This window comes from Diadema antillarum, unplaced genomic scaffold, assembly GCF_040938485.1.
Source record: "Diadema antillarum isolate AM-2024a unplaced genomic scaffold, OU_Dant_1.0 seq00000340_RagTag, whole genome shotgun sequence".
Taxonomy (NCBI): domain Eukaryota; kingdom Metazoa; phylum Echinodermata; class Echinoidea; order Diadematoida; family Diadematidae; genus Diadema; species Diadema antillarum.
The window spans coordinates 717573-743161 of NW_027271353.1; the positions used below are offsets into that span (position 1 = coordinate 717573).

General features: G+C 39.6%; 1 protein-coding gene across 1 annotated transcript; it reads right to left on the minus strand.

The window, feature by feature from the left end:
- Positions 1–1441: 1441 nt before the first annotated feature.
- On the minus strand, positions 1442–23846 carry LOC139730856 (TBC1 domain family member 20-like). The gene is made up of 10 exons (XM_071641731.1): positions 23749–23846; positions 16593–16787; positions 14446–14631; positions 13000–13077; positions 11963–12057; positions 11390–11481; positions 10587–10688; positions 9121–9262; positions 3241–3425; positions 1442–1802 (listed from the first exon to the last, which is right to left on the minus strand). The coding sequence occupies exons 2-10, from the start codon at positions 16690–16692 to the stop codon at positions 1574–1576; spliced, it is 1209 nt and encodes a 402-aa protein (XP_071497832.1). The 5' UTR covers positions 16693–16787; positions 23749–23846; the 3' UTR covers positions 1442–1573.
- Between the last annotated feature and the right edge of the window lie 1743 nt (positions 23847–25589).

Consider the following 25589-nt stretch of genomic DNA (forward strand, 5'->3'; position numbering starts at 1 on the left):
TACCGTAGATATATGGGAAATGTCTGTAATAGTGAATCTTTGGAGAGCATCACATCAGTGTGAAAACATCAAACACTGTAAACTTTTTCTGAAACTAGCAGTTCTTGATGAATTTATGTTTCAGAGTAAGAGTCACTCAACCTAAATGTAGTGGCCATCCATCACTCATCTTTAGTTTCTATGAACTCACTTTATGGATGTCGTAATTGCCGTGCATCTTTTCTTTTGAGAACATAGATAAAGCTAAAGTTCATTAAATGAGGAAAACGACACAAGAAACGAAACCAGTGTGTATCTACTCTGTCTCATAGACATCTATGGTTATAAAACACTAAATCTTATACTGTCTTATACTAGTGGGCCTCCACTGTCATTGTTCATCTTGTAAGGTATATGCCAGGAGAAGAGTCTCACATTCTTTGCCTAGTCGAACGTGCTGGAATATTGAATACATCCTCCCAACATCAGTAGGGGAGATCATCACAAGCGATATTGCCAATCTTCACTGACGTCTGTCAAAATGAAAACAAAACACTTTCAAAGTACAGTCAAACCTGCCTATAGTGGCCACCCAAGGGAAAAAACAAAAGTGGCCACTAAAAGCAAATCGGTGGCCATTTTCAATTTCAACACTTGCATTATGTAATACCATAAAATACCACATGTTATTTAACATCAAATAAGTTTGCATGAGCAGCTATAAGATGGGGTATTTTTTTTTTAAACAATTAACTTCATTTCAAATTTTCTTTTAGCCTACTTTTGTTCTTTTGATAAGACTTGGTAGAATTCATGCAATGAACGTAACAACCAACATATTCATGGTTGATTAAACGGTTCAGCTAAATTTTTGTGGCCACTATACGCAGTTAGATATTCACCACAGGATACAAAATGGTGGCCGCTGGCCGCGTTTAAAGGCAGGTGACTGCTATATAAAGGTTCTATAAGATAGCAATTTCGTGCGGGGGATTTTTCAGTGGCCACAATAAGTGAGTGGCTGCTAAGACAGGTTTGCCTGTATACATTTGTCCAGACAAGAGAATTGCTTCACGTACCAAGATCTGACCATTCAAGAGCCTGGTGGATTACTCTTTCTTAGACGAAATATAACCCTGATGATCCAATGTGCCCATACACATATTTGGTCCTTTCTAGCATAGATACAAGTCTTCCAAATCCACTTCATTTGTATTTGGAGCAAACTTTAATTGGCTTTTCTCACGTATACCTTTCATCATGACAGGTAAACTGTGAAGGAGGCAATTTCTTTTTCGGCAGTACTTTCAGTAATGCTTTGATGATACCAAATTGTAGCTACATGTATATATTTCCATCTTCCTGCAAATGTCAACTTTATGCCTCTACCTACGTAAACATCACAAGTGCACAAATCGGACGTGAAGAAAAGATAATCATCACCTAAACATTGCATGTTGTGATTGGCAGTGTTTGTGCATTCTGACAGCAGAGATTCATTGGGAGTACATAGCCATGCAAGTACAGGACCTTGGATCAACCCTGCCTTCTGGATGGATGGCACATTATTACTCAAATATTGACACCTGCCCACTCAGACCCAGTACTCCATTGCACTGTTGAGAACAACCAGAGCAGCCGCCCCGATGCCCGCAGACAGGGCCCAGACGGCCATCTTGACCACCTTGTTGCCCTGCCGGGCCCCAGCGGGCCCTGGCTGGTTGTCCGGCCCGCCTAGCTGCTCTCGTAGTCTTCTCAGGACAGCGTCCGGCCTCTGGCCCAGAGTCCTCACTTCCAGCTCTCTGTGCTTGTTGATGCTGGTGCTGAGTTCACGTACACAAAGACACATAAGCAATGTTTTACACCACTGATCCATTCATTCACTCATAACATTCATCGACCTGTATGACACAATGCACGAGACCATTTCCTGAATACTGCTCGTCACATGGAACAAACTGCAAGGGCTTTGCATAATTCACCTGTTTTCTGAGGTGTGCGTGAAGCAGATAACTTTGTAAAGTTTGTATCCTACTTTTCACATGTAGAAAAACGATGTGGGATCTTTTCTGTATATTCGTTGTGGCTCTGGCACATTACACAAATTGCACAGAACTAACATTTCCTATTCAAAATCAAAAGGGCCCGTAATGTTACATGCAATTACTTTACCACAGAATCATGGCTGTTCTGTTCCCAGGGACAAACCTATTTAAAGATTTTATAATATAATCATCGTCAGTATTTCTTGGATGTTTTTATCTACCAACCTTATAATGTTCCCTGATACTGAACAAACAAACAAACTAACTAACTAACAAACAAATTACTACATGGTTCTTGTTCCTAAACATTCTAAATATTTGTGTACATTAAATGGGTTAGTCAAATACCGGTTAGTGATTGGCTAAACACAGTCACATGATGGAGATATATTCGTTATGTTCGCCCATGGGCAGAACATTTTTGTAATGTTCTCCCATGGGAAAACATTTTCACGTAACAAATGACAGAAGGCCTAGGACCGCGCGCACAGTGAATTTGGCTCTGCGCGAGCGATCGAGTGCGTTGTGCTGGTGGTTGACGTTGACGTATTTGACGTATTTGACGTATTTGACGTATTTGACTAACCCATATAATATAACAGATGATGACTTTTGTTGTCGGGAACATGTACCAAACGTTCCATCCTCAGGGTTTGAAATGCTATTTCGGGAGGCTATAAGTCCCGAGACGAAGTCGAGGGACGTATAACCTCCCTCAATAGCATTTCAAACCCTTCGGGTGGAACATTCGTCATCATCTATATAATATCCCATTGGACAGAAAAAATTCACTTCATTCAATGAATTATCAGCTAAATGCAGTCTGATACTGTACAGGCCGAATATTTCGCGAGGTTTTTATTTTTGCAAATTTTGAGTCGGGCGCTATTCGCAAAATTAAAAACACACAAAAATATTAACTCTCATCCCGGCATGACTGCAACATGTATGCATGCACTCTCTCTGTTCATTGTCGTACTCCATAATAACGGATTCAACCGCTCGCAAAACTGTAGAGAAGTCCTGGGCCCTGTTTCATGAAGACTTATAATTGATAATATAGTTGATTTCTATCATAAGTCTACGGCAGCCTGTGTGTTAAGGAAATTTATGATCGATTATATCTTTTGATAAAATGGGGCCCTGATTCGCAAAAAAAATTAGACTCCCTAGATATATGGCGTAGACAGTAGTAGAACATCGCCGCCACACCCACCTTTGTTTATACTGGAGCTGTGCCTCCTTGGCCATCTCCTGAGGGGGGTATTGCACAAAGAGGTCCCCCGCCTTGACGACCAACTCCTCCATGGGTAGGTTGTCTGGGATGCGGGACAGGAGACTGTGCACAAAGGGCATGTCACACTCCACCTCCAGCACATCGCTCTCACGCTCCAAGACAATCTGGAATATTAAAGGTGCACATTCAGAGGTAACATTGTCTCCTTTCTACATACAATTAAGATGCTTACAAAGGCATGGAAGACACTATGAAAACTGCAATTAGTATTTAGTTTGTGTTTCTGATATATTACTCATTCTTCTCATTATCATTATAACCATCATCGTTACCATTATTATCATTCACATCATCAATGCATGTATCACCTCCAACCAGCGTCCTCGCCAGAAAATGAAGTACGCGTGGCGGAAAAGTGCCGTCAGGTAGTTTGAAATATTTACACGTGGTGGCTCAAACTGAACACGTGGTCGGGTCGTCGGGGGAAGAAACGGCGCTTACACACCGACATGCGCGTGCGTGAGAAGCATGCAAAAACAAAACAAAACAAAAAGAGAGAGAGAAAGGGACAAAATAGGTGCGGTATCGCACTGTCGACTCTGCGTTATAACGTTACAGCTTCGTAGCTAAAAAAAAATGGAACTAAAGGAGTAAAAGTGTCCGAAATCATTCCTCCGTTTTTAACAGGTCTTATGCAGGACTCGACATTAACGATGGCCCGGGGTCACCCAAAAAGTCGAATGTTTGCCTTTGCTTTTGGAAACGAACAGCGGTAACAATCGGCTCCATACGATGCCAAGATAACTGTCTGATGTTTGCTTTTAAATTTCGAAATGAATAACAGTAACATTTAGTTGCGTTCGATAGTAAATTCAATGTTTGATGTTTGCTTTGACATTCAGAAATGAGTAACAATAGTATTCAACTCCGTACGATGATAAAATGAATGCCGGAAGTTTGTTTTTACGTTCGAAATTAAATAATAAGACTTAGCTCCGGAAGATACTAAAATAAATATAGAATGATCCCTTTGACGTTCTGAAATGAATAACAATACTATTGGACTCCGTACGATGATGAAATAAATGTCTGATGTTTGCTCTTACGTTCGAAATTAAATAACAATAACTTTCAGCTCCGGAAGATGCTAAAATAAATGTCAGATGAGTTCTTTTACGTTCGGAAGTGAATAGCAGTAATATTCTGCTCCATACGATGCTAAAACAACTGTCGGATGTTTGCTTTTAAATTTCGATATGATGATTTGAAGAAAAAAAGAAAAAGGAAGAAAATATTGGTGCTACTAGCCTATAACGAAGCGTCAACCCACCATAAAAGCTGCGTTGCTGAAAACGTGACTAAAAGTCGTAGTAATTATCTTTCCTTTAATGCAGTATTGTTGATACTTGTCACGTAATAAAGTGCAAGTTTGCATCGCTTTCATCCTTTATTTTTGTCTGTTTCTTTCTCTATTTCAAGTCTCACACGATTAAGAAGAAAAAATGAGCAAAGGAAGAAGTTTTGAAAAAGGAAAGAAAAAGAAGAAAATATTGATGCAAGTATAACAAAACGGCATCGCGGTATCAAAGCTGCGTTTATAGCTTAACTTTGCGGTGCTGAAAATGTGACTTCCAGTGTCCGAAATTATGTTTTCTTTCATCATACAATGACATAATTGTTGTTATTCATCATGTAACTAAAGTGAAGGTTTGCATCTGTGCACTATTTCCTTTCGTCTCATTTTTTTTTCTGTCTTTAAAAAATCACGCTATTTAGAAGAATGTGGAAAGAAAACGAAGATGATGAAGAAGAAAAAATAGTGCAACTGTCGTAACGAAACAGCATCCATGCTCTATCAACACTGCATTTAGTTTAACTAAACGTCTCTGTGAAGTGACTTAAGTGTCCGAAATTCTTTTCTTTCATGACATAATTGTTGATATTTATCACGTAACTAAAGCATATATTTCAATCGCATTTATATAATTTCCTTTGTGTTTTTTATGTCAAGAGTGGCGTAATTTAGAAAAAAATAACAGCTAGAAAAGATTAAAAGAAGAAAGTATTAGTGGAACTAAATGTGACTTCAAAAATATCTCCGAAATTATCGATTCTTTTATGACAATATTGTGGATACTTATCACTTAATAAAGTGAGGGTTTGAATTGCTTTCATACTTTCTTTTGCGCTATATTAAGTTATTTTAAGGATTACACTGATTTGAAGAAATATCGGTGCAACAAGATAACAGAAGCCCGGCATCCCGCTATATGAAAGCTGCGTTTTATCAAAGCTTTCTTGCGTCGCTGAGAATGTGACTTTTGATATCTAGAGTGTATTTTATTTTATCATTCAAGAATCGCGAAATTTAAGAGAAAAGAAAAAAAAGAAAATAATTTAAAAGAAGAAAGTATGAGTGGAACGAACTGATCGCAGAGTCCGTGACATCACACTATATCAACGCTTTATGTCACTAAAATGTGGCATTCATAGAGTCCGAAATTATGATTTCGTTTATAATCGTTAGTACTTATCAAGTAATAAAGTGTAGGTTTGCATCACATTTTATTCTTTCGTCAATTTTTCCATAATACTTCAAAGATCACGCAATTTAGGAGAACATGCATACGTCTTCCTCTTATTTCTTGTCTCCCTCTTTTTCTGTATTTCTCCTCCAATGAATGATGAAAATAAAAATTATGTACATGTCTCCCTCACAACACAAAGAACCACGTGCTAGCAACCTTCGTGAAGTTAAATCTAACTGTTGATTGCCAGCAAAGAATAAGGGGGAAATACGACAACAAATAGAAGCGAAAGATTGTATAAGAGACGCTTGACATCCCCCCCCCCCCCCCTCGCAGAAATTTCCACAAAACCAGGTGCTAGACGCAGGTGCCAAACGAAAGAATGCGCACACTAGAATTCTGTTAATAAACAGAGTGTAAATACCCTGGAAATATCGATCGAAGAACTAGCTCGAGAGTACAATTAAAGGAATCATTACAAGGATCATGATTCTATTAATTTAGTCTTTCTTTTGGCCCATAGTAGAAGCATCGAACAGTCGATCATAATCCGGGATAATAGTGTATACCTGATTATTTTAGATGTTCCTGAACTATAGAAAGGGATTGATCAATCACTCGATTTATTGAATCACAGAAAGACAATAATTATGAAAGGACACGTCTCGATTGCAGACAGAAATTCACTACGAGTATGTGATATGCAGCCACTACCCGATTAGACAGTAAAATCACGACAATTTCAGGCTCATTAAAACTGTGTATTACTTTTCAAAGTTTGAAAGAATTTCATCTATGAACTGTGACGGTCCACTACATACGGAGATGATTTGGCTATCAACATTCGTTTGTTTCTTGTTTTGTTATGTCTTGTCTGTTTGTTTGCTTGCTTGTTTTTGTTTGGTTTTGTTTTTGCTCGTGTACAAGACATGACGATTTCTTCGTATCGAATGTAAACTGTTACCGCAATCAAGCCATAAAGCGCAGCTGCGGCGCATTCGATTCATTGAACTTGAAGTAGCCTCAAACAAGGCAAGAGCACAGGGCACGTGTCTCGCACATCGGCACACCCACACACGGCGAGACATTTAGCAATCATCGTTATGGCAGACAGTCTGTTTTCAATCATGGGAAAAGAAATTGGAATACTTGGGAAAATGATGATGTTTAAAATCAAATAAAATAAAAAAAGCCTATATATAAAAACGTATGGCTTATTCTGAGTTCTAGGATTTAACATATTATAGGTTTAGAGATTGTTATAAAAGTTGATGCCTATTTTGGTGGTCAAAACTTACGTTTGAAATGAGAAAGTGGGAGCATTATTTTGTAGACATTAACATGTAAACATCCGACATTTGTTTTAGCATTGTAAATAGCCGAAAGTTACCATTTCTGATTGTAAAAGCAATCATCCAACATTTACAAGTATTTTAGCACCTTACAGAGCCGATTGTTATACCGTTAATCATTTTCAAATGCAAAAGCAAACAATCGACATTCATTTTAGCTTCTTACAGAGCAGAATGTTATCCTTATTCAATTCCGAACGTGAAAGGAAACATCCGTTATTTATCTTAGCATCTAACTGAGCCGATTGATACCGTTAATCATTTCCAAATGTAAAAGCAACAATCTGTTATTTATCTTAGCATGAACGGAACAGAATATTTCCGTTATATTCATTTCCAAATTTAAAAGCAAACATCCGACATTATTTTATTTTATTATCGTACGGAGCCGAAAGTTACTGTTGCCCGCATCCGAAAGTGAAATGAATCATCTGACAATTATTTCAACATCGTACGGAGCCAAATGTTACTGCTATTCACTTCCAAACGTAAAAGCAGTAATCTGACATTCATTAATTTTTGGCATCTTCCGGATCCGAATGTTATTGCTATTTACTTTCGAAAGTGAAAGCAAACACCCGATGTTTATTTAATCATCATACGGAGTTAAATATTATTGCTATTCATTTCCGAACGTCAAAGGGATCATTCGACATTTATTTTAGCATCTTCCGGAGCTGAATGTTATTGCTATTTACTTTCGAACGTAAAAGCAAACATCCGGCATTTATTTTATCATCGTACGGAGTTGAATATTATTGTTATTCATTTCCGAACGTCAAAGCAAACATTCGACATTTATTTTAGCATCTTCCGGAGCTGAATGTTATTGCTATCTACTTTCGAACATAAGAGCAAACATCAGACATTTGTTTTATCATTGTACGGAGTTGAGTATTATTGTTGTTCATTTCTGAACGTCAAAGAGGTCATCCGACATTAATTTTAGCATCTTACGGAGCCGATTGTTTGATACCGCTGTTCATTTCCAAAAGTAAAGGCAAACATCCGAAAAAAGGGAGGTTGAAACGTATGAAATAAAAAAAAATACGAATTTTAGAGCTGCTGAGTACAATACTAGTTCGTGCTTCCAAACATTGGCAGCTTTGGTTGCTGGATCACTCGCACATGGCTCGATCTGCGATCTGCTGTGTGCTCCGGGGATTGCGCGCATACAATCATGTAGTAACAGTGGCAACTCACAGTGATCGGAGAGAAGCGCCCGTAAATTTTCTGCACCGGAATCTCGGTGAACGTGGTATAACACTGCGCTCACTGTGCACCTGCGTATGCTGGCAAGCAAAGTGGAATCGGTAATGGACTGCGTGCGATGCGGGTACATCGCACACGATCGATGATCTTGCCGCTAAAGCGAGCGCCGAGCAAGTAACTGTCGAGCATGCGTTCGAAGGAAACTGCAAAAGATATATATATTTTTTTAAATGGGAAACATTACAAAAAGGGGAAGGAAGATAACAAAAACTCTGAAAATTACGCGTGGTAGTCGAAATTTACCCGTGGCGCAAAATTGATCGCCACAATTTACGCGTGGCGCAAAATTGGCTGCCACAATTCACGCGTGGCGCGCCCGCCACGCGTAAAACGCCTGGCGAGAACGTTGCCTCCAACAGCATCACTACCATTACCATCACCACCATCATCATCATTATTACAACATCATTATCACCACCACAATCACCATCACCATCGCTATCAACATCACCATCATCATCATCACCATCACCATCACCATCACCATCACCATTTTCATTGTACCAAACATGATTACCGTATGCATTGTGCATTCCTCACAACTGAGTCAGTAATACAGCCATGCCATTTTTACAAGTATTTATATCCATCCATCCATCCATCCATCCATTCAACTATCAAGTATCCATCCATCCAATTATTCATTCATCCATCTATCCATCCGTCAGTCACTCCATCAATCCAGCCATCCATCCACAAATACTTACAGCAGCAGCGAGGTAAACCGGCATGAGAGGATGGCACGCCAGGAAGAAGTCGTACAGCCTGACCACGCTGCGAAAGTCGTTCAGGACGTGACCATACCACGTGATCAGCCAGGCAAGTGCAAACACTGTACCGACTTGAGATCTGTAGGTACATAAACAAAACAAAACAAAAAAAGGAACTTAACAAAACTATGAACCTTTTCAGCCACATCAGACAAGTACTACCAATATGGGAAGCCCTTGAGACTAAATATGATGTAAAAGCTTAAACGCTCAACATCTTATTGTCAATTTTTTAAAGCATTGTCATGGTTTAACATCAGAGGGATACAATATCTGGGTAAGCTCCTGCTTTTCTCCAATATCACTTCACACACAACATTTGGAAATCTCAAGGGACAACTCACTTAGTACTGCTTCTCAATCAAACTACCTTTAACCTAAATACACAGAAGAGTTTTGCATGCATAAAGAGATACATGTGTCTGTATGCATATGAATGTATATACAGTATGTGCATGCATGTTTGTATACATGAAGAGAGCAAAATGGACTAAGTGTCAATTTCAAACATTAAAGGTGCATGGTCCCAGTGTTTTAGTCAAATGCGTACGCGGGCGCACGGCGCAAGTTTCCTATAGAGACCTACGCTATCAACTCCTCTTTAGCGCTTACGCTTTGGCCCACTTCCCCGAGTAAGAAGAAGTCCGATTCACTGTAGTCAGTGGTCCGATCACAGTTCGGCTCATGATTCGGCTGAGGGGGATGACAGCTTTAGCAAACTTCTTTTGTGATGTCATAATAACAAGCACATATGCACGCACCCTGGCATTACTACAGACTGCGCGATGCGCAGAGAAGACAACAAAGGCAACGTTACTTAGCAACACCTACGCACTTTACTCTTGATGACAGCTCATCTTCGGTAATCTTCGTATCAATGCTAACGGTGATCGGCAGTATCATCAACAGCGCCCTCTACACTACCGGGACCATGCCCCGTTAAGGTAAGTCCACCATCAGATAAAGTAGAATAAAGCCTTTCTACTGGTACTTCACATGTTGTGTAAATAATAAAATAATTTTAATGATATGATAAAAAGAAACAACACATTTTCTTCTTATTTTCTTTGGGTTTTTTTCACAGGTTTAATTGTAAATATCTCAAATTGACAAGAATGGAGTTAACTTGTTTTGTGATCAAGCTTGTCATATGTATGTACATGTACATAAGTATGTGTGTATGTATGTAATGTATGCATTCATATGTACTTACATAATAAGTGTTTGTGTGTATGTATGTATATATGTACTGTGTTTGTGTGTATATGCATCATTATATGAACACATATAGGAATGCATACATATGTATACATATTTACAGGGATACAGATAGATAGACAGACAAACAGACAGACAGATGGATGAGGGATGAAATTACATAAGTTTTTGTGATGTGGCATTACCTGTCAAGGAACTCATGTAAGGTTGGATTGGCCTTCCGGATGATTGGCAAGAGGTAGTTTAGCATATGTTTGGTTCTGTCCATGGTGGAATCCATGAAGTCGCTGTACTCAAAACAAGGAACAACCATCAATCAGCTATCATCATGATTGCGTATCATTTATTAAGGGACTGGAGAACCTTACAAACACTTCGAATACTGACCAGCCAGTTTAGTACCCTGTAGGATTATGGTTGTGGCTGATTCTGTAGTGATACAGATTTCACTTTTGCTTCCAGTCTTCAATGGTTGTGTAGTACTCGGTACACCACTCTTGTTTGACCCGTTTAGGACGAGTCCAGAGTATACTCGGGCAAGGGTCTATGGGAAATGCGTGTTGTAGCAAAATCAGTCCGTCCTCAACGGGTTAATTCGGCAATCCTCACAGGGATTCTCTCATATATTTGAAATCACCATCACCTGGGGGGCACTTCATAAAGGAACTTGTCGGATAAAATGTCCGACAAGTCAATTATATCCGACAAGTTCAGAGAAATCAGCCAATCAGACTAAAGAATTTCTCAAAACTTGTCGGATATAATTGACTTGTCAGATATTTTATCCGACAAGTTCCTTCATGAAACACCCCCCTGGTAAGCAGGGAACATTTCAGTGTGACAACTATGCCAATACCCATTGAACCATGCTGCAAATCTCAGGGGGAAAGACAGTGTGCAAACACTGGAATCAGCAAAATGTCTTTATTTCAACACAAAACATCTTCTGACTGTACCATGTATATCAAATGCCAGAGTCGCAACTCACCATAAGTGATGTGTTGATAATTTATCGACAAGGGCAAATGACATTTCCTTGCCGACAACCAGAAGAAATGTCACCACAATGTCATGGTAGCCCTAGGAAAGGACATACAAAGAAGAAAGAAAGAAAAAACATTTGTTTATATCACTTATTCCACTGCCAAAGAATGAGAAAACATTTGTCACAATTGTGTCAAAAGTTTTACTTTGATCTTTTATTAAAGTCTGTGTTTCACAGTGCAGGTGTGCTATTTTTCAAGAAAGCAATTTATGAGTACTAGCTGATCAACGACTAAATCAACTTATATTGCTCTCATTCCACTGGGAAGACATTTTGGACCAAATCATTCAAATACGATTGAAACTCACAAACTATGACACTGAAAAAAAAAAAGAGAAAAAAAAACCCCAAAGTTTTGAGCAGAGCTCAATGATTGGATGAAGCCATAACATCGCTCAGTCCTCAAGGGCAAAGACAGCATATTGTAGGCATGGTCCAGAGACCTTCCACAGGGATCACAGGGGGACCGCAAAGATTCAAATCCTACTTAATTACAGAGAAGCAATGATGTCTGACCTGATAGTAGTGCAGTTGATCATTGTTGATGAGCACTCGGACGATGACGTCGACAAGCTGATCCTGTAGAACCTCACGCTGCTCATCCCGCATTCCTTTAAGGAATATGGTGGACAACAACAGTTCTTATACATGTATCATTGAATGACAGGCCCACAGTAGCAGAAACTTATAAAAAGAATGGAATCAAGAAAGATATTGACCTCTTAGAGTACAGTACTCTTGGGTATTCAAGCGCAACATAAGAAAAATATCAATGCATTCGACTGCCATTTTGTTGTCATATGTGGTCACAGATTATTTAACAACACTTGATGTAAAATGTCATGTGCTAACTGTCATTAGGGAGCTTTAGATTTTGACGCGCGGACGTTTGAGCCGACGCTTGCGCTGGACGTTCTCCTCTCCCTGCGTCGTGTGGAAAAGTACCTTTAGATTACGCTGGGACGCAACGTATAAAAAAATAAAATCGCGCCCCCATATGATCAGTGCATGAAGAAGCTCTCTACGTCGCAAACTGTGCGGACGTGAAAATAGCCCAGTACGCGTAGTAAACAACTCAGGCGACGCAAGCTAAAAATAGATTGACTTTACGCGCGCTACTGCGCAAGCTCAGATCATGTTTTTTTCCTTTGAACGTCCGCGCGTCTAAAATATAAAGCTCCCTATTGTTGGGACCACACCGAATGATTCTATTTTGTTTTTATTTTTTTGAAAGCATACCATCCTTCAATGTCATTGTAGATTTTTCCTGTCAGTTATACTACACTGGAGGGAAATCTACCGTCCCCCCCCCCCCCAAAAAAAAAAAATGTTTGAGAAGAATTGGTGAAATCAATGCAACAGATTAACAAAAGTAAGGGCAAAACTGGGAAAGTACCGCAAAGTAGATGTTAAGTTGAATGACATCATCTGGTATCTCTGATAAAGTTACTGTAGTTTCAATTTCTTCATGAGATAGAAATAAATGTAGATGACGTTGTCCTTTAAGATGCATCAGTCAATAGTATAAGACACAATGAGAGAGGTCGGCTTACCTGGTGGAAACCGCTTGAGAGAACGGTTGACATCGAGTACTACCTGATTGTAATCTCTGTGTTCCTCCAGAGGCATTTCTACCAAGGAAGGAGAGAAAACCTCAGTATGATAAATGTCAAGATATAGGCCAAACACATTCACACATAAACTGAGCATTCATATCAGGTACTTATCAACCATCTGGTCTGCATACATAGATTTTAATAATTTCAATGCATTCTGGCAAGCCTAAGAAACGCTCACATTGTTTCGCATAATAACGCAAACATGGAATATTGTATTTAGCGGTGTGGAAATTTTTTTGCATTTCGCTTGACCAGAAGCTACCACGAAAAAAAAGGCATGCGATTATTGTTTGCTCTGATTCGTACCACTATGTAATGTCTTTATTCCGCGGAATGAAAAACATGAGAAATTCATCATATTCGACAGATCTAGAGCGCGAAAAATTACTCACACGAAAATATCCACTTTTACAGTATTTGCGGATATTGTCACGAGCTTTGCACTCTGGTATTAAAAGTAGCCAAACTGAGATTATGAGAATATTCATTGAGATATTGAAATATGTAGAGGCTTTCATCCACAAAATGATACAAGGATAGCTTTGCTGAAATTGGCCCAGCCTAAAAATCTCAGCGCTTGAAAGATTCCATGTTTCCAGTTGTCAACGAAACACAAGAGAGGGGCAGTTCTTTTAGTTTTAACTAGAAAAAAGAATAACCAGCAAAATAAACACAGGTATATCTGATACTGTCTGGTAGTTTTTGTGTCATTATTCACCAGTGCAACATAATGCCTACTAAATCAAGGTGATGAACATGTGCCCATGCTTGTTTTGAGACAAGTGGATTTGAAAATAATGTGCACTTTTGTCAACAGATATACAGCATAACTGCATGTACTTTTATCTTGTGTGAACATGTACCTTCTGCATGACTACATGCTCACAGAGTGAAAGAAATTACATGCAATGCCTGGCTACTCATCAATTTTCCAGAACTTGCAGTAGATTGGCTAGTAGTGCATGTAATCCTGACTGGGCTAGGAATATGATGTCACTTCATTTTAAGTGACAGTATTGCAATTATGCTCAATTAAAAAAAAAAAAAAACTAACAAAAAAAGACTACTAGTATTTGTTTCAAGAGGTCAAACAGCTCGATCATATAAACCATATTCTTCAGAACTAATTTACACTTTATGAGGAACTGATATCAAGCAGAAAAAACATGGATTAAAGATCCTGATTGAGGCACTAATGGATAATCAAATATTGCCAAAAATCTTGTTAATACAGACTGCAAGCCCGTCTGCCTAAAAAAGACAATGCATGCATCAACAGAAGAAGGAATCTTATATACATGTCCAGCGTAGAAGATTGTACGGGCAAAATGGACAACACTCCCAAAGAGGATCAGGGTCCTTGAACTCAATTTGACTCACTGAGTTTGGGGGGTTGGCAATAGACATTGACATTGAGCAGCTTGGGCCAGGCTTTCCTCCGAATCTCATCCGTAAGCAGGCCACCCCGGGCAATGGCCAGCTTGCGGAGCGCTGCCACATCCACGGGATCGGAATTCAGCGCAGTGTGAATTGCAGCAAGTTTGGCTTTGCGGGCCGATTCTGGTCCTGCAGTAACACAATGTCACACAAAAGCAATGACAGACTATAAAATGATGGTCTCTTTTGAGAGGAGGGTAGATGATCATCAGGTTTTGGCATCTGTAAAATTATTTCTACATCTTGGGAGCGGGGGGTTGTAGTTAATGGTCCAGGATGAGACAATAGTCTGTTTTCAGAAAATGAGATGATGCACAGAATGCTTCATAATGTTCTTGAGGGTGTGGCATAACATGTTGCTATCTTTCAAGGATGTTGCACAAATATTTGAGCATGCTGTGGCGACATGCTCAAACCCCTCATGGACCACCCTAATATACCCAGGTATATAAACATGTACTACCATCTCACACTTGTATCAATCAATCAATGACATTTTACCTGGTTTAAAGCAATAAAAATTATGTGTCATTGTCATTGCATCCTTCTAAAACAGACTGGCATTTTTGTTCAGCACCTCATGCTTCTAGTGAAACACCCAATTTATAGTTTGTATTTCTGCATGATAAGTATAGAAAGAGTCTCCCATTATCTTCCTCTCAATTGGTTATCCTTTCATACGATTGCACACCAAATCCAAACGCATTCCCTTAGCCTACTCAAAGCTTTCAGAGAACTTCAGATACTGTCATATTTGTGCAACACAGCCACTGCCACCACTGTTGTCACGGCAACAGTGGGCATCATGCAGGAAGCTGACGGCACTCATGAGGTGGGTTGTAATTGGCAAGGCTGTCATGCTGGCGTACTGTAGACACAATGTACAATCACTGAATGCCTTGTGCAGCCCGGGAGGAATTGAGCACAGAGTCAAAAAGTCTTCATTTGAGTTCCATGCACTGCAAACAGAGTTTAGCAACTGAACCACTTGCAATGAGCTTACTCTCACACATTTAGTGCAATATCTGACTGACTGACAGGTTGGAATACATGCTGACAACAACGCAAGGTTCTACTAAAACAATTAAAACAAGAGACAAATTGTACACTGAAGCAACAAGAAGATGTTGATTGTCCTTTTCACCAGACTGTTGCGATACATTCTCTGCCTTTCGTATTTCAACAATAATCACAAATCACTGATGCTTTGTGTCAATTCCTGAAATCCAAAGTATTCTTTCTTTGTTTTATAATGTACATTAAAGAAATATATATCCTGGTTAAATATCTTGGCTCTCCTCCGCAAACAATGAAAAGAAACATATTTGTAAAGGACAGAAAAAAAATGTTGGCAGTTTTCTTGTTCATTTGTTTTTTATCTTATACTTGATGAAAACACAAATATCTCTGACAAGGCAGTGTGCATGCAACTCAAAAGTCAACATATTCACATAACAATGAATGAAAATATATTCAAAATCGTAGCCCTGCAATTAAAAACAATGCTAGCAACAAAAACAACAACGGAATGGAAGGGCCATGCAAGAATTCCCAACTTGGTTACAGCATGACATCAAGTCAAAATAAAACCACTGTAATCTTTGCTTTTGTAATCTTGGCTTTCATGGCATGTGCATGCATTTTCCCCATGCTTGAAACCATGAGAACCACTTTGCATACTGTGAAACGAGGAATGTTCGCATGCATTTTAATTCCGTGAATTTCGCGAGCGCCATCATTCGCAAAATTAAAATGCACGCGAAAGTTCTTGCCCACACAATATGCATTGGATGCCAGTGGCAATTCGCGAAAATTTCATGCTGCGAGAAAGGTCTTCAGCTCCAATTCGCAAAATTTTAATGCCGCAAATATATCGTGTTTTACAGTATCTGTTGCTAAACACTTACTACCAAGGTCAGTACCATATACACTATGACCATGGACAACATGCCTTACATACAATTGTGGCTGTCCAGTTTGCTATCTACAGTAGATATGACCAAGTGAGAAGTTGTATCACAAGTATCTCAAGATTACATTATCACAGATGAACTAAAACTGCAACGTGTTATGCCTGAAGGGAGACATACCTTGGGGTGATTTAGAAGCAATCGGTTTGAAGGTAGCATTGATGTCTGGGCTTCCAGATGTCTTCTTGTTGGGTGGGCGGTGCCGTCGTTTGGTGCTCATACAGACTTCTCCTCGAACTTGGCATCAAAGTAAAATCTCCCCTACAGTTTGGGCCTTGCGTGTGACTTGACGGCAAAATGCTGAGAGCAGCAGACCTGGCTAGAGAATGGAAGGATCAAATGCAGTCACGGGGCCTGACTAAAATCAAATTAACAACAGATTCATACTATGCAGGGTGCTACATAAGCACTTGCCCGATTGCCCGGGGCAAGTGAAAATCAAATTCGGGAAAGTGTTTTTGAACATTAAGAACAAATGCTTGCCCGAATTGGGCAAGCAAAAAGTTTTGAAGTCACTTTTTTTTTTCACTTGCTCCCCCTCCCAACAAACGCACAAAGTCAACCATACAGAAGCCCAAAGATAATGGCTGTTTAGTGATGCAACACACTAGATCTCATTTCAGCAACTTTCTAACACATTCTTTTACTTTACGTCATGTACATGAAGAATCCCCAATGCACTGCAGAGGCAACACTTGATCGGTGTGCCGTTTATTCCAATGATTGTGTTTTATTAAACCCTGGACTAACACATGATTTTCTATATTATTTCATTTTTTACTTTCTTTTCGGACAAGTAAAATTAATGTTGGGGCAAGTGTTTTGCAGCAAAATTGAGAATCTGCTTGCCCGACCGGGCAAGTGGTATAATAAAGTTACGTAGCACCCTGCTATGGACAAAACTGCTAGCAGTACATAAACATGCCACAAGTACCATATAAGTGTATTTCTGACTGGAGAGTGGAACAAATATTCTATTCTCTCCTTTTGTTAGGAGACTACTAGAATAAAGGGTGAATTACAATGTACATCAAAGCTTACACATTGCCTCAACTCTCTGCTATGGAAGAATATCCCTGATGTAACACATGGTAGCTGAACAGGTTTTAAAATGTCTGACTAATTATGCTGCCACAAGAGACGTGCCAGTAAAGCTTTTACAAAATATGTCTTTTAAGTTGTTCAAAGAGGCTACTAGTATTTTACATATGATCAACATTGTACTCTCATGAAGATGATGAATATCAATCACAAATTACATTTGTTCAAGGGCAAAGTTTAGTAACATTTACAACATGATTGCTTGCTATGATAGTATCGAATTTATGTGAGGTATCAATTCTATAATGATCACCAGGTAATTTTTTCTCTGGGCCTCAATGTGCTGTTACCTTCTTCAAAATAGCCAGTCACGATTATTCCATTATCAAAATTCATTGTTATTTTTTTTATCACTAAAAAACAAACAAACAAAATGGTACAACAGTGGTAAAATTTTGAATGTGTACGATGAATACAACACATAATGTTTTAAATTTTGACCATTTGGGTCCCAGCCCAAAATTGCTATGCCCCTCAGTGCCCAATCAAGCCCCAGTTCTAACACTGTCATTTACAACTTGTTTTTCACCTTTAAGAATAACTGGTTCAGCACAATTTGGTTGAACTGCTTCCGGATGTAGAGAAAATAGCTTTGATCTCTGATCATTTCTAAATTCTGTTCAGAAAGTAGATAACATTGTATGTGCTATTAAAGATAGTTTGCAAGTACCGGTACTGTAGATACATTGTACACTCAGGTGTTGATTTGTGTCAAAAATTGGTTCTCTGACTTAGAATGTCAGGATGCAACCAACACGACTTGTATTGGGTGTGTCAGCAGACTAGCAAAAAACATTTATAAATAAATGGAATATGCTGCACTGACCACACTGCAATGATATCAACTTAAGCATCATTTAAAGAGCAATCACCATTTACATGTTTGTATACAGGTACAGCATTAGAGGGCCACAAGTTGACTGTGATTTGTGTACTATTTTTTAGTGTTTGATACAGGGTACCCATGTACTTGTGTTTCTAACATGTTACTGATTTTAAGACATTCATTGCATAATTCCAATACAGATACACTCACTGTAACCTATTCACAAGAATTTCATTGCCATATCTGACATTTAAACAAGCTTATCCCAGGGCTCTTCAAAGTTTGCATGCATCTCATTTTATCCCTATGTGATATAGATTCTACAATTGTATCAGCAAATATTTGCCAGAATCTATCAATTCTTAAATGAAATGGTCTGTAGTCACTGCTTACACTGGGCTAGAGACACTTGTGTACTACAAATGATCCAAAGTGGGTAAACTGGCAGCTGAATGATTTATATTGCCAGATATGTACAAGTAGAGGCTTGTGTACAGTGTAAATCATGAGACAGTATTCTTTCTTAAGCATCTCTCACTACAAAGTGGAAATGGGAATGTACATGTACTCCTCTGTCTATAATTTCTGCTGTACAAAGTGTATAAACACATTGGTCATTTCTAGCACATGAGACAAAAGAAAGAGTGAAACTGGATATTCCTGGCACTTTTGTCTTCATCTTTCATGTTTCAATGTTTCCTATGCAAATATCAAATGCAGCTTCCCATTTGATTCTCACCAACGCAGAGTTTCAGGCGATACTTGCGTTTGATCTGAAGTTCCACCGCATGTCAAGTTTCTATCATTTATCAATGGGGCTGTGCTGTAACATGCCAAACCCCACAGTAAGCATTTAAACAGAGGCCAGCATACCCCACAACTGTGCCAATTCATCACACTTGGCATTTGCTGGCTATTTCAGCAAAACGTGCGCCTCCTCCGCCAGGCATTGGCGTGTATGCATACGATGAGTAGTGAGCGAAGCTAATGTCATACTAGTTTTTTGTTATTTCTGCGCGCACTTGGCAACTTTTATTGCAATAATTTCCTTATTTAAGGCCAAATTCCATCAAAATGACAATGTACTTTGAAGAGAAACTGAAACATGTGAAAACATGATCCTGTAGCCCAAAATATCAATTAGAATCATTCTATGCCGAGGTAACTAAACCTCGGGGCAAACCCCTGGATAGTTGCAATTTTTGAGGGTCTGTAATACTCCTATTACCCTAGACACCGTAAAGCAAGCCGCCCATATTATTCATTCGAAATTCAATCATAACACTGTCCACAATTTGACCAGCTGCTATACATGTAAAGACCTAACCGAACGTTATGCTTTTGCGTGTGGTGCGTGCGGTCGAACTGTTGATTTTGGCACGGGAGGTCGAACCTTGGTGCAGGTTTTTTATGCATCCAATAATATTCAGAGAAAATTTCGACTAGAGTCTAGTGTAGTCAATGCCGCCATGCCCCCTCCCAATGGCAATACTCATTTCATGAAATTAGAAGTCTATTAATTGTCAAATTAGAACTATTTGGTTCACAATGCCAATGCCAGCCCAATGTCTGACAATTGCCAATGTCAATGACCATCGACATCGTTACTTGAGAAGCTCAAACATGTCAGAATAGATATACTATATAGAGTAAAAGCCCCAATTTTCGGACACTTAAGCTTTTTTGCAATATTTGTTCAACTCGAATAATACTCTACAAAATTACATCTATAATAATGTATGTTAAATATATCAACCTACTTTTTCCCAATATTGATTTTGTTAAATAGATCATAAAATTTTACAGAATCCCCAAATATTACCACCTTGTCAATTCCCCAAATTTCGGACAGCCTCTCCAAAATTCGGACACGCGTGCAATGTCAACACGCATACAAGACCGCTGAAAAATCCACGCCGCCATACCTTGTTGGAGCAAGGTTGCATCGGGGACGTTGCGGCGCCCCTTCGTGTCCGAATTTTGGGGACTCTGCACTTGCATTTAGCCCCTGTACATTTATTCACTGCATCGGCATGTACGGAGATTTTGTTTTTCTTTTGTGTTTTTGAGGATACCATCAACCTCTGACCTTACGATAAGCGAAAAATCTTGCAACAGAATGGCGTAATTTTTCAATTTTTAGCGCTTTTTCAGCGACCCTCATTCTTTACATTTGACCTAATTTGCGCGCGCCTTAAGCCTTTAGCCTTTGGAAAAGTTGCGGCGATTCTGCTTTTTCGATGGCAAAATTTGGGATTTTAGATGGATTTGTGGAGGTGACTCAGGCACTTTCCTGTGGTGAACGAATGTGCCAGTATGTTCCAGCAGAGCATCAACACTGGAAAGGTTCCATCTGACTGGAAGTACACCCTTGTAACACCTGTCCATAAATCTGGTGATAAGTGCATCCCTGGGAACTACCGACCCATATCATTAACATGCATCTGCTGCAAGGTCATGGAGCATGTCGTGCTTAGTAACACCTCCAAGCATGTTTCTAGGTACAACATCTTCGTGAATGAGCAACATGGATTTCGCCAGAAGCTGTCCACCAACACCCAACTTATCTCAGCAACACACGATTGGGCACATACACTCTGTAATATAGCTGTGTGGGTATATAGCTACATAAGAATGCTTGCTGGAAGAAATGAGTCTTTACTCGACCAGAGTTGGGAGGATAACTGATATGTTTATTGCAAGTCTCGGTGGTCAGTACAAATCTGAAGTACATGGAAAATACATTATCGTAATAAAATGTGGTTCGGTAGAAGTGAGGAATGTGTGAGGCTGGGTGTTTGACAGATGATAGCTTAGGGGTATTAGTTGGGCCATTAGTGGTCAGACGGTTGAAGGTTAGTCTGGACATTACACACTCCAATGCAGGGGACAGACAGATGTGGCTTTTCTGGACTTCCAGAAAGCATTTGATCGTGTCCCCCACTGCCATTTGGAAACCAAACTAAAATTCCATGGAATCACAGGGTATACACTCCGTTGGACAACGGCACTGCTATCTGATAAGCAACAGGCAGTAATTGTCAACGGCTCCAGGTCATCATGGCTGCCAGTGACATCAGGAGTGCCCCAGGGATCCGTAATAGGACCAGCTCTTTTCTTACTCTACATCAACAACATTACCAGTAACATCCAATCTACTATGCGCCTTTTTGCTGATGATAGTGTTATCTATAGGGACATCCACTCAGAAGATGACAACATCTCCCTTCAACATGATCTTGAGGTCTTATCCACCTGGTCCAAAGTCTGGCTTATGTCATTCAATGTGAAGAAATGTGCAGTGCTTACCATTACAAGAAAGCGTAGACCCAACATTTACAACTATTTACACTATGCAATGGATCCATCCCTAGAGTTGACAGCTACAAATACCTGGGAATTACAGTCACCAAAGACCTCCGATGGAATGAACACTGCCAGCAAAAGGCCAACAATGCCAGCAAGACTCTTGGCCTGCTGCGCAGAACTCTTGCACCATGTCCAAAGACGGTAAAAGAAAATACATACAAAGCCCTGGTTCTCCCCAAACTTGAAAACAGCTCAGAAGCTTGGAATCCCTACACATCACAGTGTGTTGAAAACCTTGAACGAATCCAGAGAGCAGCTGCACATTTTGTTACCCGGGACTACCGAACAACTACATCATCTTCGAGTCTCGTGAGACAGCTTAGATGGGAACCTTTGCACGTGCACACACGTCGCCTCCTTGTACAATCCACAATGTTCTTCAAAATACGGCAGCAACTTGTAAATATCTCCTTCCCAGCTTTCATAACACCAGCAACATACATCAGCAGAAACGACCACAGCCTCAAGCTTACAGTACCTGTGACCACCATAGATTCCTACAAGTTTTCTTTCTATCCTCGAGCCATCCGTATATGGAACTGTCTACCACCTCAAGCAGTAACAACACAAACCCTGGCTGCTTTCCAAGAGGCTGCCCTTCCAGCTATTAGAAGGATGAAGCCTCCTATTGGTGACAGGATGCTGTAATTCAAGAGCATCTTTTACTTGCACATGCATCACGTTTTAACTGTACATATCCTGATATAATCACGTGCACCATCACATACTGCCACTGCACCAACCCATCCCAGTCTAGCTGTGCTTGCAGCTGCTATAGGGATTTCTCCATCAAGACTCAAGACTCAAGATGTGATATGCATGTGTTGTGACAGTAGAATTTGCTGGCTTGTGATAAGTGGTAAGTGTCCGGATTTTGGAGGCCAGCCGAAAATTGGGGTTTGGTTCTTACTCTATTTCTGTAACTTAAGATATCAATTAGATCTAGAATCTAGTTCTAGTGTCAAAGACTAAAGTCAGGTCACGATAGCGCATAGACAGAAAGATCCGTCTGTCCGGAGGACTCTTTTTATATTTTGCCATTAACGCCGTCCTCCGTAGACAGACGGAAGGTTGCAGTACCCATTGCTGTGTGGATGTTCTTAACCACTGTCTCTATGGAAAATTGGGTGAGGTACCTCACACTTCTCGATTGCGTCTAATTCACGGCCCTAGGTCGGCAAATTTAAGCTTGTATAGTGAAATTAGCTTTTTGAGAATACATTACACTCACCAGATTAATGAATAATCCAACAATTTAGTAGAATTTTCAACGTAAAACACAGCCTGTCGCGTCGTCACGTTCAAACTGCAGAAACATACACTATGAATCTATTAGCCAATCACATGCAAGGTAGTTTCTACGTGTTTGTTTTACTAAAACACGTACCTCGCATGTGATTGGCTTACAGATTCAAAATGGCGACTTACAGCTTGCGAACGGCGATGTTGCGATATCGATAAAATTTATGCGTTATAACCGAGTTTATGTGAGTATTTCGATTGCACAATTGAGAAATTTATCCCAAATATTGCTGCATATTGTGTCATGTCATGTCAAACTTGTATGAATGTAAAAAAGCTGTCTGAAATTTGGTTTATCGTAACGTTTCATCTGTGCGCAACTGCTCCACACAGGAGCCGCAATCATTGACTTCGGTCTGTATACGGAGGGGATCCGTGAAGCCAGACGCAGTCTCCGCGGAACATTCCCCGACGGACAGATACAGACCGATCTTTCGGTCAAAATAGCACATGACCCCTAAATCCCTGAATTGCCGTAACTAACGTTACTGTCGTTAGAACTTATAAACTTAAGTTTATAGAACTAGAACTTAGTAAACAAGTCTAACGTTAGAGGTCGTGTCGTGTTGAACATTGATCTCTTTGTAATCACACCAATTCAAACAGCTGGGACTACACATTTTGTCACTACACACGAACATACGTGGTGTCTGGTCTACATCCACTGAGTGAACTCACCTCGCCGAAGCAGAAGCGGAAGTGCAATGCCTATTATCGACAGATAAAAATATTGTACAGTCACAAGTAGGTCCAGAGAACAAAATTCTGCTAAATATCAAGAGATATCTCCTCCTTTCAAGTCTCACTGGGAATCTTGCGGTACCAACCAATATTCCAATGTCCGAGCGAGCGCCCTCTCATGTTTATGGTAAGGCTGTGGCACAGAACTGTGGGCTGTGGCACAGAACTGTGGGCTGTGGGCGTAAAGTACATGTACTTCTAAAAAACAAAAACAAAAAACGACACTAAGCACTGACTGATGGAGTTGACATAACGCGATAAATTTTAAGCGCGTTCTTCCTCCTCCTCCTCCTCCTCCTCTTCTTCTTCTTCTTCTTCTTCTTCTTCCGAAACAAAAACAACAATGCTTCATTTATGCGCCAAATGCGCACTTTTCTTCCTCTTCTTCTTCTTCTCCTCAGTTCTTCCGTATCTTCTTCCTTCTCCTCCTCCTCCTCCTCCTCATCTGGTATCAAATTCTCCTCCCTCTTCCTCTTCTTCTTTTCCCTCAACCTCGATCTTCGCCTTGCAAAACAAAAAGCTTCCTTTGCTGATAGGTAAGGATATTAATTTCTTCTTCCTCCTCTTCCTCTTCTTGTTCCTCCACCTCTTTTTTCGTCCTTGTCTTCCTCGTCTATATAAATTTCTTTTTCTTCTCACTTCTTCTTTTTCTTTCTCTTCTTAAGTTTCTTCTTCTTCCTCTCCCTTCCTCTTCTTTGCCTTCCTCTTGGCCACTTCTTTTTCCTCTTCTTGTTCTAGATCTTCTTCTCCCTCGGTCTTTTTCTTGTCATTATTCATTAAAAGCGAACCCCTTCTTCAAACGGTTACACTCTCAGTTACACTCTCAGTGAAGGCTTTCGCAGGTATGTAAATCAGATGGCATCGATCACCTATGAGGTGGCCTATATACAGCCTCCTTGACTCCTGTGTAATTATTCTAATGACACAATATACATATTGTAAAAATGGGCTATAACATTATTGGTAGATAATTTTGCAATTATAGCCCCCCCCCCCAAAAAAAAAAAAAGGTGAAATGCTACCGAAGGAATTACAACCCTAAAGTTATTTGATGCAATGGATATACACGATACACTTGAAGTTTGGTTTTAAAATCATGAAACACAACACAAACATTAACTGTTTATGTTGTCTTCACAAAGTCTTAACGAAATTTTCGGGAAGATTTTGTGAGATATGCAAAACATTAATTGTGACCAATATCAAGAAAGCATGCTAAAGTTACATTAGGGTCAGTTACGCTTCATTTTTATGTTTTTGATTTTTCTTCCACATGATCAATTCCAGCCTAGTCAAGGAGGGAAATTGCAATCTTTAATTGTGTTTGTTTGATCTTTTTCTACCTCATTATGTTTCATATAGTGGTAACATCATCTTGAATATGAATTCAAGTGGCTGTTGCAGTCCAATAAAGAAAAAAAAAACAACAACACACAAACACTCCAGCTATATACTGTAATAACTGTATTCATTCAAAGGAAGGACACGGACTTGACACTGAGCGACTCAGATTGAGTAGGCTTATAGATACTAGTTCCACGGAGATATCATCTCTATATATCTCTCTTTATGGATCACGCCTAAAAACTACTAATAAAACTCATGATTTGAACTTTTATTTCTGTTGCTGTTGACATGTACTGAATGTCATTGTGTATATTTTGCATGTCGTTCAGTTGCGAGTGATTACCTTACTGTGTGTATGACACCTTTGCACTCTGCACAAATGTCCGAAAACAAATTTGATGTATATTTTTTACATGACAATAAAATATCTT